This window comes from Neodiprion fabricii, chromosome 5 (genome assembly GCF_021155785.1).
Source record: "Neodiprion fabricii isolate iyNeoFabr1 chromosome 5, iyNeoFabr1.1, whole genome shotgun sequence".
Taxonomy (NCBI): Eukaryota; Metazoa; Arthropoda; class Insecta; order Hymenoptera; family Diprionidae; genus Neodiprion; species Neodiprion fabricii.
The window spans coordinates 34,063,099-34,076,956 of record NC_060243.1 but is presented as its reverse complement, the minus strand read 5'-3'; the positions used below and the strand labels follow the sequence as shown (position 1 = coordinate 34,076,956).

The window sequence follows — 13,858 nt, the reverse complement described above, 5'->3', positions numbered from 1 at the left end:
CGACACCCTCCTAACCTAACCGTGATGTGGGTGTGCATGCATATATTAAACTCATACGTAAGCCATGAAATCGATGCACGCGATTGTCAAAATGGTGGTATTGAGACCGTCGACAGGTAAGGGTATCACGAAGGCTCCATTTCTGTCGTTGAAACGGTACTTGAATTTTATCCGAAGCGGTCGTACAGCACCAGGAACCACCTCTAATGGGCTTGGATGTGATAAAATAAAACGACCATTGTCATGGTATTTTGTTTTGAACTATGAGAGGCAGTGTGTCTGTATAGTCTATGTGCAGGTTTCGAGTGGTTGACAAGACAGCGCCACGGTCGGAAGTTCGAAATATATTGCTTGGAAAGCAATTCAAAAATTAAGAATCTGACGCTTGAAATGACGCTTTGAGAATTGAAACGGCAAAGATTTGAAATCGAAGAATCGGATACTAGTTTCCGGGATGGAGAAATACGTTGTGGTCGGAAGGATTGGCGAAGGCGCGCATGGGCTGGTATTGAAAGCTTATCACGTCGAGCAGGGCAATGAGGTGGCGTTGAAAAAAGTATTGCTCAAAAAGATCGACGAGGGTATTCCGACCTCCGTATTACGAGAAGTCAAGACTCTGCAAGAGCTGAGACACCGCAACGTAAGGAATAGCAGCACAACTGCGGGTCAATTTCATCATTTTTAACCATCTTTATGATCGATACCCACAGGTAGTCGAGTTAATCGACGTTTTCCCAGTGGGTTTGGATTTTGTCATGGTATTTGAGTACATGCCATCCGGCGTGTGGGAGATAATTAGAGACTCGGAGAGGCCGCTAAACGATTCTCAAAAGAAAACTTACGTTAAGATGTTGTTCGAGGGTGTATCGTACATGCATGCAAATAATGTCATGCACAGGGTGAGTTTAGAAGGTTTAAACAGCGTCTTCAAACCTACATCCGTGAATAACTTACACTGGTTTGAACACTGTCTCATCATTTTATGCACACGCACCAAACTTCAATACCCTAAAAGATGACAGACAGAAGCTCTGACATTGAATTACAGAATAGTTAACCGTCTAAATGAATTTAAACAACTATTTATCAAGTTAGGCTGATCAGTTTAATTGGACAAAGAGTTTAAACTCATAAAACTCTGGTTTCCTAGGATTTGAAACCTGCCAACTTGCTTGTGAACCGAGAGGGCGTGTTGAAAATAGCCGATTTTGGTCTTGGCCGATTGGTCTGGGACGACAACAGTCATTCCTATTCGCACCGAGTTGCAACACGATGGTATCGAGCACCGGAATTGTTGTACGGTGCACGTTATTATACTACAGCGGTAGACATATGGGCGGTGGGATGCATTTTCGGAGAAATACTTAACAGCGCGCCTTTATTCGCCGTAAGCGTGGATACAAAAGTTACGAGGTTGAAATTGGTAATATTATCGCCACGAAAAATTGGGGAAAGAATCACTATTTCCTTAATTTTACAATGATTTTTAAGGGACTAAGATTTCAAAATACGAGTGTGTTTTGTTTTATTACGGTCTACTGGATTTTAGGCAATTTCAAAATGGCGGAATGACGGTTTTTCCACGGCATCAATCGTTACAATAACGTTACTAACTTCAATATGATGTTCAGTTGCATCGTCCTTGTACATGCAATTGCGCACCTGCCCTTCGGTCTGTTTTAGGGAGAAACTGACATCGAGCAGCTGGCTATCGTTTTGCGACTGCTTGGCTCGCCGACGACGGAATCTTGGCCCGATTTGACTACTCTGCCAGATTACAACAAAATCACATTCCCGTGTCACAAAGGTTTGCCCTGGGATTTGATTGTACCAGATGCGACACCGGATGCTATAGATCTGATCAAACAGCTTCTAGTCTACAACTCATCGAAACGCTTAACTGCCTCATCGGTGTGTGAGATTCTTAGGCAGTGTAATCAGACAGACTTAATTTTCTTCAACGACTTCTTGTTTCAGGCACTAAAACATTTATATTTTCATTCGCGGCCGTTCCCCTGCCCTGAATCTGCTTTGCCGAAACCAACGCCGGATCATCGGGTTCAAGTAAAGCCGGAAGAAGTTAAAGGAAACTTGAAACGTACAGTCTTGTTTCAAAATTTGTTGAGCATCGTGTAACCTTGCTAATCGTTTTACGTCGATGACTATATTTTGCAAAGATCTTACGACATCCGACTGTTACCCAAGAACTTCTATTTGGCTTACTTCTAGAAAGGCAAAACCGCTAATTCCTTCGTTAAAAATCCCAGAGCGGTAAAACAACTTGGCGTTTTCAATTGATTTTTTCTGAGAATAGAATGCTAAGGCGCGGTCTCTGTGGAAAATAACAAAGAATATCAGTAACAAGACGCGTGAGTGATCGAAGGCAACTGCTAAAGGTCCTCACATTGCATACATTATAAATTTTAATATATAAATGATCAGCAACTTTTTTCCATGTTTATTACTATATTAGGTAATTTAAAATTTATTATTGTACAGTAGTAGCCTAGTGATTATGTGTAGATCTTAGACAATAACCATACGGACAATTATTGATTAAAGATTCGTTAAAGAAATTAAAAAAAAAAACATGGTCGTCGCGTAAAATTAATTTTTATTCCGAGATCTGATGATACTAAATAATTACGATATTCTTAGCGAGTGCAATGATATACACGAGAATGTCGATAATGATAAAAGACAGCGAAGTAATACCAGCAATAATAAGAGTAACGATGACAATAATGACACTAGAATATAGTTTCACGTGTAAAATGCTTACAATATTGTCTCACAAAATGTGCCATGAATGTGATACAGATAGCCATAATCAAGCCATGAGTAAGGTATACCTATATGAATAATCGTCCATATGGCTGTTGCTTTGACATTTATATCTGCGTTATTGTAATTTGTCAAAAATATATTGTTCAATTTAGTCTACCCTATTGTTGGTTTTCTTCGCGCTGGAGCGACGATAGTATGTATTGAAAAGAATTTCTCTTTCAGTGCGTTGTTGAACCATTTCAAAAATTTTATTTTCGCATTCTTTTATCCTTTTAGACGTTGTTTCATTTATTGCAATAACACCTCTAATCGCGATAATAATTGCAAGCGTTTTGTAATTGTCTGTTTACTTGAATGTACCAGGAATATAGATTTTCTGCAAGAAATAAAAATATTTTGAAGCTAAAATTGAGTCAAGCTTTTTAGTTTTCTTTCTTCCTTCCGTTCTCTTTTTCTCCTTTTTGACTTTCAAGTTTTTTTCATAAGAAAATAATGGAAAGCTTTGTTGACAACGAAACCAACAACACGGGCAGTAAGTAGCGTATAAATATTCAACTGTTTTGCATTATTCAATTTTTTTCATACATAATATAAGCTAACCATTTATTTTGTTACTCTCCTATTACCCTATTCGTAGCTAAATTTGTTACTTTTACAATAATTTAATTTTATAATTGTAATATTATTATTATCATAGGTAAAATAGCATAATAATAATAATATATTGTATTTATTATTTTGTAAGATTCGTAATTATATTATCAGGAATACCTACCCTACACTCTATTCAGTTTAATGTGATCCTAATAACTTTTCTTGTACTGCTTGCTTGTTTGCTTTTTGAATCTCGAATCAAATAGTTCCATTCATATTAATGCTTTTTATATTCTAAATCTATACATCAAATAAGCCATAAAATCAGCCCAAACATAAAACAATTACTCAAAAGCAAACTCGAAACTTGGTTGAATAAGGGGTTCAATTTTGGATTACTGCTTCGTCTCGTACTTAAATGCTATTCGCGTAAATATCAGAGAATTGTAATAAGTTTGGGCGGATTTAGACAGCACATTTTTTAAATATCACTTCAGTGATTAATGTAAGACGATTTTATATGAGACAGCGATTTGTAAAACGTTAGATTCTAGATTAAACTTAAATATTCAATTTTTCTCGTCTAATTTATGATCACAATAATCTAAGAGAAATAGTGTTCCTCAGCCACACGCACGCCTATTCAATTTTTTGGAAAAATCTCTAAATATTCAATCGATCCTCGATACATTGTAACACACCCACCCACATTGAACTGTTTTTGGTAAGGTAAACACATACCTGTTTCGTAAAATCGTAATAAACGCTGCATTATTTGAAAACCAGCAGAGTTTTTCATATATTTCTTTATATATTTTATATAGTTTTTCATTTCAAGTCATTGGCTTAAGAACACTACTGCACAAACACAATTGAAAAATATATTACCCTAGGTCTAAATTGATTAATCTTATGGAGTATGTAATTGAAAAAAAGCTATGGCATGTACGGCTATCGATTAACAAGGAAATTTGCTCAATTTCATTGCCATTCGACTGAGCTTCTAAGTTTTACATTAAATATAACAAAAAATTTTGATTTTTTTTTTTTTTTGCATTTTTCTTTTGTTCTAGAAAAATCTTATTAGAACGCATTTCACTATTATTATTAGTAGTAAATGTTTATGTATGAATTTCGGTCATTTGTTTGATAGGAGATGCGCAATATTATTGAAAGCTACAAAATCTGATGAATAGCATATTTTTTCTTCCTTTTTTTTCTCTTCATTATGCGTATATAAATGTAACGAAAAATATAATGCTATAGAGTATAGACGATACGAGCCCATCCATACCATAGAAGAGTAATCGTATATTTTATGTATACATTATATTTGTTTCTTCACTTGTAATCTTTAAGAATTGAACCAACAAAAGGAGAATATTTCATTTTTGGCCTCAACATATTTTCTTTGCTTGTTTCATTTTATATTGTTTTCTATGATGTTATTACTAACTTTAAGCGATAGGTAAGTGAATATTTTTTTTTTTTTTGCTCTTTTTTATCTAATAGTGTAGAAAGAACAAGACGTAATTGAAAACTTGATCGCGAACTTTTCGTGATTCTATAATGTTCCATATTCAGATAATTAAGTAAGATTTATTCTCGTTTAATACCCTTCTCTCGCACATTTCAGCATCGAAAAATATACATATTATATGTACGTGCATATGTGCACACATGTATGTATGATTAGATACCGTCGTGAGCTTATGTGATAATCAAACCTTTGCTTTAATTATAAATTGTGAATGAATACATGTAAGCTTATTGTGCGGTGCGGGTATTACAACGACGGTTATAAAAGTATAATATTAAATAAAAATTAATATTGATGACGATAATAACAGTTGTAGTAATAATAATGATAATAATAATAATATTATTAATAATAATAGTCTTTAAGGTTGATTTTATTTTGATACTTTTTGTCTATGAAGAAAAAATTTGATAACCGCCTATCTATCCTAGCCACCTAAACTAGTCCTGCTCGTCGTCTTTCTAATTCTCCTTGTATGCCTCCCTCAACTACTCGCTTAACACGATACATATTTATTTCATAGTAAATACAATATTTTAGTCAACATATCATATGAAACGGCTGACATATCGGATGTTCCGGGGAAAAAAGTGAAACAAATCGATATACAAACTGTACATGCATACGTATACATAGTAGTGTATGCGTGTATGTATCTACGTATGTATGTATATACCCTTTTATCAGTATGAGCAAAATTTATAGAGTAAATTATTAAATCGTACACGTTCTTTAGTTACGTATTCATTGCAGCATACAGGTATGTAACCTGTACATAACTCAAAACACTGTAGAAAAATTTTAAAGCACTCTAATACGCGTTCCCTTAATTTCTACAAAAGTCCAAATTTACGCCACATAATTTCGCCGGGATTTAGATATTTTATACACTAATCGTCGAAAGTAAGTAACGTCTTTGACAGCTGCTTAACCCTTTCGACTTTGCGTCTATACAATATTAAAATTGAATTTTTAGTTCCATAATTAGTACACATTTAACATTTCAACGCCGTTGTTCTACTCAAAGCATCCGTACTATTATTTTTCTTTTCATTTATGTATATATTTATATAATATGTACGTATAGAAGCTTTTTCGTAATATGAAAATGTAAACGCGGCGATAAAATAACAGTAGGTTAGTGTTATTACTTGCTTGAATTAAATGTCTTAAACATTCATAGGTACATTGTATATCTGCACTTTTCTTTCAACGGTATCAGTTTATATATATATATTTTTTCCGTTTGTTCATAGTATTATACTCGCAATTACGAATTTATTTCTTAAATTTTTGCAAAAGTTACAATTATCGAGATTAGATAGAGAAAAAAATGTGAAATTATTTTATTTGGATTTGACCTTCTATGCAAAATCGGTAAATCGAAATTGTCAAGTTTGTGTCATGAAAAAATAAAAAATCTCATTGATAGTCACTATAAACTTATTCATCCAGTATCAGTAGCCTGTTTTTTCTCTTTCTTAACACTGTTTCATCAAACAAATATACCTATTATTGCGATTACACGAGTACACTGTGTACAAAAGTAAAAGTTACATGTGAATGAGGAACTGAATACTGCAATTTTTATATTTTTAGCTGTGGTTTTGAACATATGAAATCAGAAAATAATATACATTATCAGTAACTCTCGGTGTTAGCTAACCTTTCTTTTTTTTTAGTACATTTGAATGTGGTGGAAAACTTAGTTCAATGAAATAACACACACACACATATACATGTCGAGGTAATATTCATTCATCAACTGCAAGGAACAAGTTAGATATAAAAGCATGATATATATATAAGGAAAAAAAAGAAGCGATTATCGGAATGCAAAATTAATCAATCGGTAAGGTAATCGGGTTGTACGAAAAAAAAAAAATAATAATAATAATATAAGAAAAAAGATATTTAAAAAATCAATGAGAAGTATAAGAAACTCAGATTTTCAATTATTAAGGCGTGTTTGCCGTATACTTGCGTCCCTCGATATATTACCATTTTCAACGACTATCCTATTTCAACCCTATTTCAGTTTTTGTTTCGGTTTGAAACTGCGAGTGGTATAACGTGGTATATTAATTACCCAATTACTGCTGCTTTTTTTTTTCTCTCTTTAGTAAAAGACAAGTAAGATCCTTCACCGATTTAAAATAATAAATGCATTAGTAAAATTTCAATGAATTGTAGCTCAGGCTTGACTGGTGGAGACGACCGGTGTCTGGCAGTAAGGACATTCACGCTGATTTGGTGCACAACCCGAACACACAACGTAGTGGTTGCATGGTGACAAAGTAACTGTTCGGTTCTGTTCCTCGCAGACCATGCATTTTGTTGCAGTTTCGAGATAGAGTACCTGAAAACATAATCTAAGCCTCAACAAAGAGCAATTTCATCAACCGACGCAGAAGCGACTCCTATTCGGAGATGGACTGGTGATTGTGTGACGAAAAAATCTTTATGCATTGCCGAATGGTGAAAAATAAAGAGTTGTCAATGTAAAATTCTATTCGCGCTTCTGCTCGCATAGAAACTGACAACCAACAATTTTTTATTAAACAGGTTTGAATGGTTTACCTTTTCTACTTCCTCAAGGTCAGATCGTAGTTGAGATTGCAGAGATTTGAGCGTCGCTATGGACAGTGATCTGAGCTCGCTAGTCCTTCTTAGGGCATGAAGATAAGGTCCACCCACGGTCGCTTCGTTTTCAACTCTCAATGCTTTTACCTGCAACAAGGCCTGCAAGCAATCCATGCTCTAAAGTACAATGCATCTCTCTTGTGATTGAACAATGATTTTTTACAACGGGGAGCTTTCTACCAAGATTCTTAAAAACTAAGAGAAGTTTACTCAATCATCTGGAAAATTTGTTAATATTAACCAAAAAATTATTTTCCACTGTGGATTTATCGACGAAATAACGCAATGTCCATAAAAATTCAAACCTAGACTGTTATCTGCTATCTAAACTGACAAAGTAATAAGTTTTTTTGCAACATTCCATGAACCTCAACTTAGTCTGCGGGCTGGAAAAGGGGAAAAAAAAAAAAAAAAAAAAAAATCAGCTTTGTCTATCACAAAGCAAATCTATATTTGTATGACTATTTGAGGGTGCTAATGGAATGTATCATTATTTTCACCAGGGGTAATTAATACGACTTATACTGCAATTGCTTACATCATGAACGTGGCAATTAATAGTATAAGCACGTCTGAACTTGAGTGGAAAACTCCCCGATAAAATGGAGGATAAACAATCACCTCATCCCTCTGTTGTTCGGCAATAGACGCTTTACGCTTAGCTTCTTCGCTTTCCAGCTGCCAGGCTGTACAAGCAGCTCTTGCCTGGTTTATGCGCTCGTCCCACGTCGCGAGTTGTGCACGACTCGAAGTCAGCTCTTCCCGGAGCCTTTGAACCTGATCGAATTCAACGAACGGAGGCTTGAATAAAAATCCTCGTCATCGTTCAGAATGAAATAATTTGATTCGGCTAATTTCTTCTACATATTTGCCCGTTTTTGCTATCTATTGTATTATTTTCGGTTCATTGTAAAGGGGAAAAAAAAAGATTGGCAGGTCGCTTACTCACCTCTGATAATGTGCCTGTATTGCTGGGACTAATGGAGAATGCGTTGACTAAGGGTGAAGCTGGGAGTGGCTGAGCACGAGACGGAGACATGCCCTGATTCGCAAAGTCGAATAAACTACTGTTAAATCCGCTGAGTTTTGAGGCAGAGCTACTGAGTTGAGAGATGTGATTGCTGAACGGATCCGAAGCTTGGCTCATGAAAGGCATGGTCTATGGAGAAAGATAAGACGTAACGTAGAAGGGGAAAATAAGCAAGAGTACTTTTCATTTAGCAAATAAATTAAATTAAGGAAATTCAGTATATTTAATCAATGTCTCTCTATTTACCGATTCCATTGAATCTTGATGAGAAAATCTTGACCCGGTAAGAAAACCAGCAGACTGTAATTGTTGTAGAGGACTTGAAGTGGATGGTGAAAAATTACTGAGTACAGATCTTTCCGTCATTCCAGGTATATTCACCGGAGCTGAACTTCCTAATAAACCAGAGCTAGCCAAACCAGCCGATATAGAATTGCTCATTGGCGAATTACTATCTCTATGAATAGAGTCTACTAAGCTCAATGGGTCATCTAAATGTATGTCATCCAGTGCATTGCCTAAAAATATGGATAAACATTTGTACACACGATTAGAAATGAACACAGTCGTTTTTCTGATATTCTTAAATGAATAGTATTCTATTTCTCGCCAACTGAGTTTAGGTAATTCAGCTTATTTGTTCAACATACCGATAACAGATTCAACTGTATCGCTAGGGTAGAAAGACGTTGAGCGAGGAGATACAGTTGAGCCCAAAGAGTGACTACCAAGTGTGCCATTGAGATTGAAAGCTATGTAGAGACTATGTTTGCGCTGAGCTTTTTCAGCTTTGTTCAATAGAGGATCGCTCTCTATTGCCATCATTTGCTTCCTTATTTCACTCTGAAAAAATGGTAACGGATAGAGTATAAAGATAAACAGAATATTTATCGAGCCATCTTCAAAGATAAATTAATGGTATTTCATATTTACAGCTTGTAGAATTGACGAGGAGTTGTAAAGTATGCTTGTGAGTTTTTGATGAGCGGCTGCTGAAGCAGCGGAAGATGAATTGTGAAGTTGAGCACCCGGCGCCTTGCTGTGAGAACTATTGCTCCCGATGCTGCTGGTCGTGCTAGCAGATTCCGAGACATCTCCCCCACTGCCATTCTGAAACCCGGTAAACTAAACGAATCTGTGATTGTCAGTTGTCTACCATCGACAATGATGCAATAAAATTATGAATCCATAAAATTGGGATGAAAACAAAAGAACTACCGCATCCGTGCCATTGTCAAGAGTTTTTTCAATGTATCCGAGGTTGCCTTCGGTCTCGTTTAGCTCAGACAATGAGTATGAAATTAATGAAGAATAGGAACATATAGACTTACACTGCTATCGCTCGGTGGTTTATCCTTGTCGTGAAGCTTTTTGTCGGGTGTCAGAACGCTGCTTATTAGGTCGGCGATGTTGGTGCCGTCAAGAGGCACGGCCATATCCCTCGCGAGGCTCATTTCTTCTGTTGGCAAGACTGCTCCATCAGCATACCGTACCAATTTTTCAATATATCAATCTTGAGCGACTCTCACAGTTAAGTTTATAGTTTAACAGAAGATGAAACCCAAACGACTCAAGCATAGAATATAATGGCAATTTACAATTTACTGATAAACTATTGACTAGATTTCATAGTGGAGAAGACTTTACAAAAGAAAGAACTAACATGATTTACGATCGCAACGTGACCAGTTTCCCCAAATCACTCAAGTCAATATTCATGCAGCCCAAATTCAATTATTACCATTATTCATTCCAAATCTGAAACTCGACTGTTTACTGTTTTACGAAAATACTATAAAATTTATGAAATTGTAAACCCGAGAAATGGCCAAAATTCAAATGAATAAATTAAAAAAAAAAATATAATCAAAATTGAATTACGATAAACACATTTATTAGCATGATCTTCCACAGCTGGACTGAAAATTAATTTGTTTAAATGCATGCTTTGAAGGAAGGAAATTGTGTTTTGCGAGAGAACAGTCAAGAATAAAAATTTACACAAATAAAATAATGTGTCACGTCAAGCTAGTAAAGTACATTTATCACACATCCTAAGCTTACAATCTTTATGAAAAGACATTGTTACGTACGATTGATGAGGTTACACTCACGGTCAACGTGTGCGAAGGCGCAAAATACGCCGCGAGGACAATAACCAGCCTGCTGCACGTCGTTGCACTTTGTAGACTTGTATATTTCCGGATGAAACTGCTGCTCTGTTCGCGTGTGGCAATAAGTGCAGGCATCGCCTTGCTCGCAGTTACCAGGCTCACCCCATTCTTCCCCATGTTTAACATTTGGACATGGTGTGGATCTTTGAAGGAATTTGATATTGAAAAACATCATTTTGATACCAAGGGTGATACCTAATCGTATATGAATGCACAGAATAATTATAAAAATTCACCTGTACTTGTACTTCCTAGGGCTGCGCCTTTTGTCTTTGCTGTTATGATACTGCGGGCAGGCATAGCCTTGCCTGCAGAGCCGAGGCGGTCGTTTGCACGGCTCAGTCTTGTAATTTCCTAGTACATAATTGGTGTCCTGCCATTTGGGGTCTTCGTTCATGAGATTCCTTTCTTTATCCAGTATGTTTGGCCCATTCGTCGACGAGTTTGGATCTGAATCTGGGTTCTCAAGGGCCTGAATCTCCTTGATGTCATATACCGGCGGTCGTAGATCATGATTTCCATGTGCAAACGCGCAGTGTGGACCATTTTTTACGCAGAAACCCCTTGAATCGGTGTCGTGAACGCACATGCAGGTTTTGTAGTAGCGGAGGTGATACCGTCTCTCCGTATCCCCCGCAGTACGGTGCAGGAACGGACATCTGGACCAGGCAGAAATTTAAAACCCAATCATTCTACTTTGCCTTTGCGTTCCCTACTATTGAAAAAGGTATCGATTGGCTGATTCTAATTAACAGAAATTAAGAACCAATGAACGTATCAAATTTAAAATTTATCCCTCGAATGACGATTCGAACTAAAATATAGTTTTGTGAAATTACATAGTCCCGAGTCAAAATTCTATGATGCCATATTCTGGATAATTTGTGACATTGACGATGACGTAGAACCTGCATCCTTAAATACGATTAAAGGAATGCTGTGTATATTTTACAGAACGTTTTGATAATCCTTCATATTCGCTAAAAATAACTGATCTATTTTTTAACAGTACGAGATGTAAAACACTCAATATTATTCATTCTAAGGGGATTAAATTCTTTTTAACTAATATCACCTATAGTTTGGCCAACTACAAGAAATCTAAGCAAGTTTTCAGACAGTCTGTTAAACTTGAGGCAATCGGCAAGCCACAATAATGACTAGAGCCTAGACAACAACTCTGTACAGGATGAACCTGATGCTTTTTGACCATTTATCCATTGGGTCATCACCTCTCATTTGCTGACGGTGTAATCATTGAAGGAAATAGAAGTTTAGAATGCATTATTTGTAACGCGGACATAACAGAGATAATATGAAATTGGTAACGCAGGTAAGCAGGTCACTTTGGTTCTGCAAATGAACCAGTAAACAACAATGACTAGTGAAGTGGTCAAATTATAGAACGATCGTCGGTATACAGCAGGGATAACCAACTTGATCGGACCCGAGATCTATCGTTTACTGTCCAGACTCTGTGCGATCTACCAATCTCAAATCTTTACCGCAGAATTACATGAAATATTTGTTTGACAGTTATGTATTTTTCTTTGCTTTGTCGCGATCGACTGGCCTGATAGCCAGGATCGATCGATCGGTTGGCCATCCCTGGTATACAGTATGGATTTATTATTGGTGAACAAACAACTGTGTAGGATAAATGAGAATAATATGAAAGAGTACAAGGCAGTGTTGGTTCTTTGTTGTTAGGATAAGTAGGAGAAAATCAATACCGACAGAGTTCCTTTGTGCAAAATCAGCTCCTGGCGTGTGTGAAAATAATGCGAAAATCGTGTGGAGAGCCGCGACGGTGTGAGAAATTGGCGGGTAGCGCGGTCCGAATGATGTAAGAAAATAATGTTCGAGCTTCAGAGGGTGGTTAAATATGGGCGACGATAAGAAAAAAAAGCGGGTGGGTGTTGGACGGAGGGTAAAGGGGGATGGGGATGGGGAGGGGAGATAAGGAAGTACTCACTCGTCTCCGTCGGCACAAATGCCGGATGTCTCATCGTACTTGGTGCAGTAATTGTCGGCGCTGTAATTGAAGGTCCGATCACGTTTTTTTACGGGCCTTCGTCGCCGCTGGTTCATAAAGTGCCAGTTGAAGCAGGTGAAGGGCCTGTGCTGGGTGCATTTGCGTTGTATAAAGAGGGGGCATTGTTCCACGCGGAATTCCTTCAAATATCTGGAATGCGAATCCACAGAACTACACATTATTCGTTGTACACTGGACCGTGAGCACTGCACCACTGTCTGTCGTCACACTCGGGGGCCCCGCCAGGCACTACTTACGTGTAATGATTTGCCTTTTCTGTCTGAGCTGTCAACAAAGGTTTTGATTCGGACTTCATCTTGCGAAACGATCTATCGAGCATCCCAGGGGCGCAGGGTACGCGTCGCGGTCTGCCAATCCCTGGCCGTCCCGTGCGTCACGTGACCCCCGAATAATCACGAGTTTCAAGGTCATTGGTGTTTTGGTACCGAACGTAAACACGCACTCATGCCGATGCGCTTTACCCCCCGCCTAACACACTTCTTTTATTGTCAAACGATACGATGCTTTTATTACCGTTACTCGGTGATCGAATTCTATCGCCCATAAACGCGATGAAAATGTCTCCTCCTCAACGTTGCTTGTAGAATCTTGCGTAATTCTAGCAACTATCCTGACTCGCACTGCAGTTCGATGCTGTCGCGTCTGTCGCTATTGCGCTCGTTCATATGCGTAATTTCTTTGTGTTGCGGCGTCACTGGTTCAACACGCACTAGTTGTCCGATATTGTTTGTACTGGGTCGCCGCTGATATCTCACGATATGGATTTCAGCCGGAGATTCTTTCGTCACTTTTATCCTTTCATCGCTTTGTCTACGAATAGATCGGTCGATAATTTTTATTTTATTGTTATTTTTGTATCCAATTTTTCTCTTTCACACATACCAGCCCGAGTAATGATTTTATAATGTTGCACACTTTTCGCCACGCATTTACGAGCGAGATAAAACGTTAGATGGCAGCACCTCGCGCTTGTGTTACTTTATCATATGGACTAACTATACAACGTTCGGTCGTGTTTCAAAATTTCGGGCACT

The 13,858-nt window shown here is 37.3% G+C and overlaps 2 protein-coding genes across 17 annotated transcripts; one reads left to right on the top strand and one right to left on the bottom strand.

The window, feature by feature from the left end:
- Nucleotides 1–95: 95 nt before the first annotated feature.
- On the top strand, nt 96–2,674 carry LOC124182733 (cyclin-dependent kinase 20-like). Its single transcript, XM_046570347.1, has 5 exons — nt 96–640; nt 711–899; nt 1,151–1,387; nt 1,684–1,911; nt 1,978–2,674. The coding sequence occupies exons 1-5, from the start codon at nt 455–457 to the stop codon at nt 2,134–2,136; spliced, it is 999 nt and encodes a 332-aa protein (XP_046426303.1). The 5' UTR covers nt 96–454; the 3' UTR covers nt 2,137–2,674.
- On the bottom strand, nt 2,618–13,691 carry LOC124182726 (RING finger protein unkempt). Of its 16 annotated transcripts, none has more exons than XM_046570318.1 (12): nt 13,061–13,691; nt 12,744–12,974; nt 11,005–11,427; nt 10,688–10,911; nt 9,926–10,050; nt 9,528–9,719; nt 9,245–9,437; nt 8,841–9,112; nt 8,514–8,723; nt 8,186–8,365; nt 7,502–7,681; nt 2,618–7,280 (listed from the first exon to the last, which is right to left on the bottom strand). In XM_046570318.1, the coding sequence occupies exons 1-12, from the start codon at nt 13,141–13,143 to the stop codon at nt 7,116–7,118; spliced, it is 2,478 nt and encodes an 825-aa protein (XP_046426274.1). In that variant the 5' UTR covers nt 13,144–13,691; the 3' UTR covers nt 2,618–7,115. The 16 variants fall into 16 exon arrangements, with proteins under 16 accessions (XP_046426274.1, XP_046426272.1, XP_046426269.1 ...); XM_046570316.1 differs by having other exon boundaries at nt 9,926–10,074; nt 10,709–10,911; XM_046570313.1 differs by having other exon boundaries at nt 9,926–10,065; nt 13,061–13,690.
- Between the last annotated feature and the right edge of the window lie 167 nt (nt 13,692–13,858).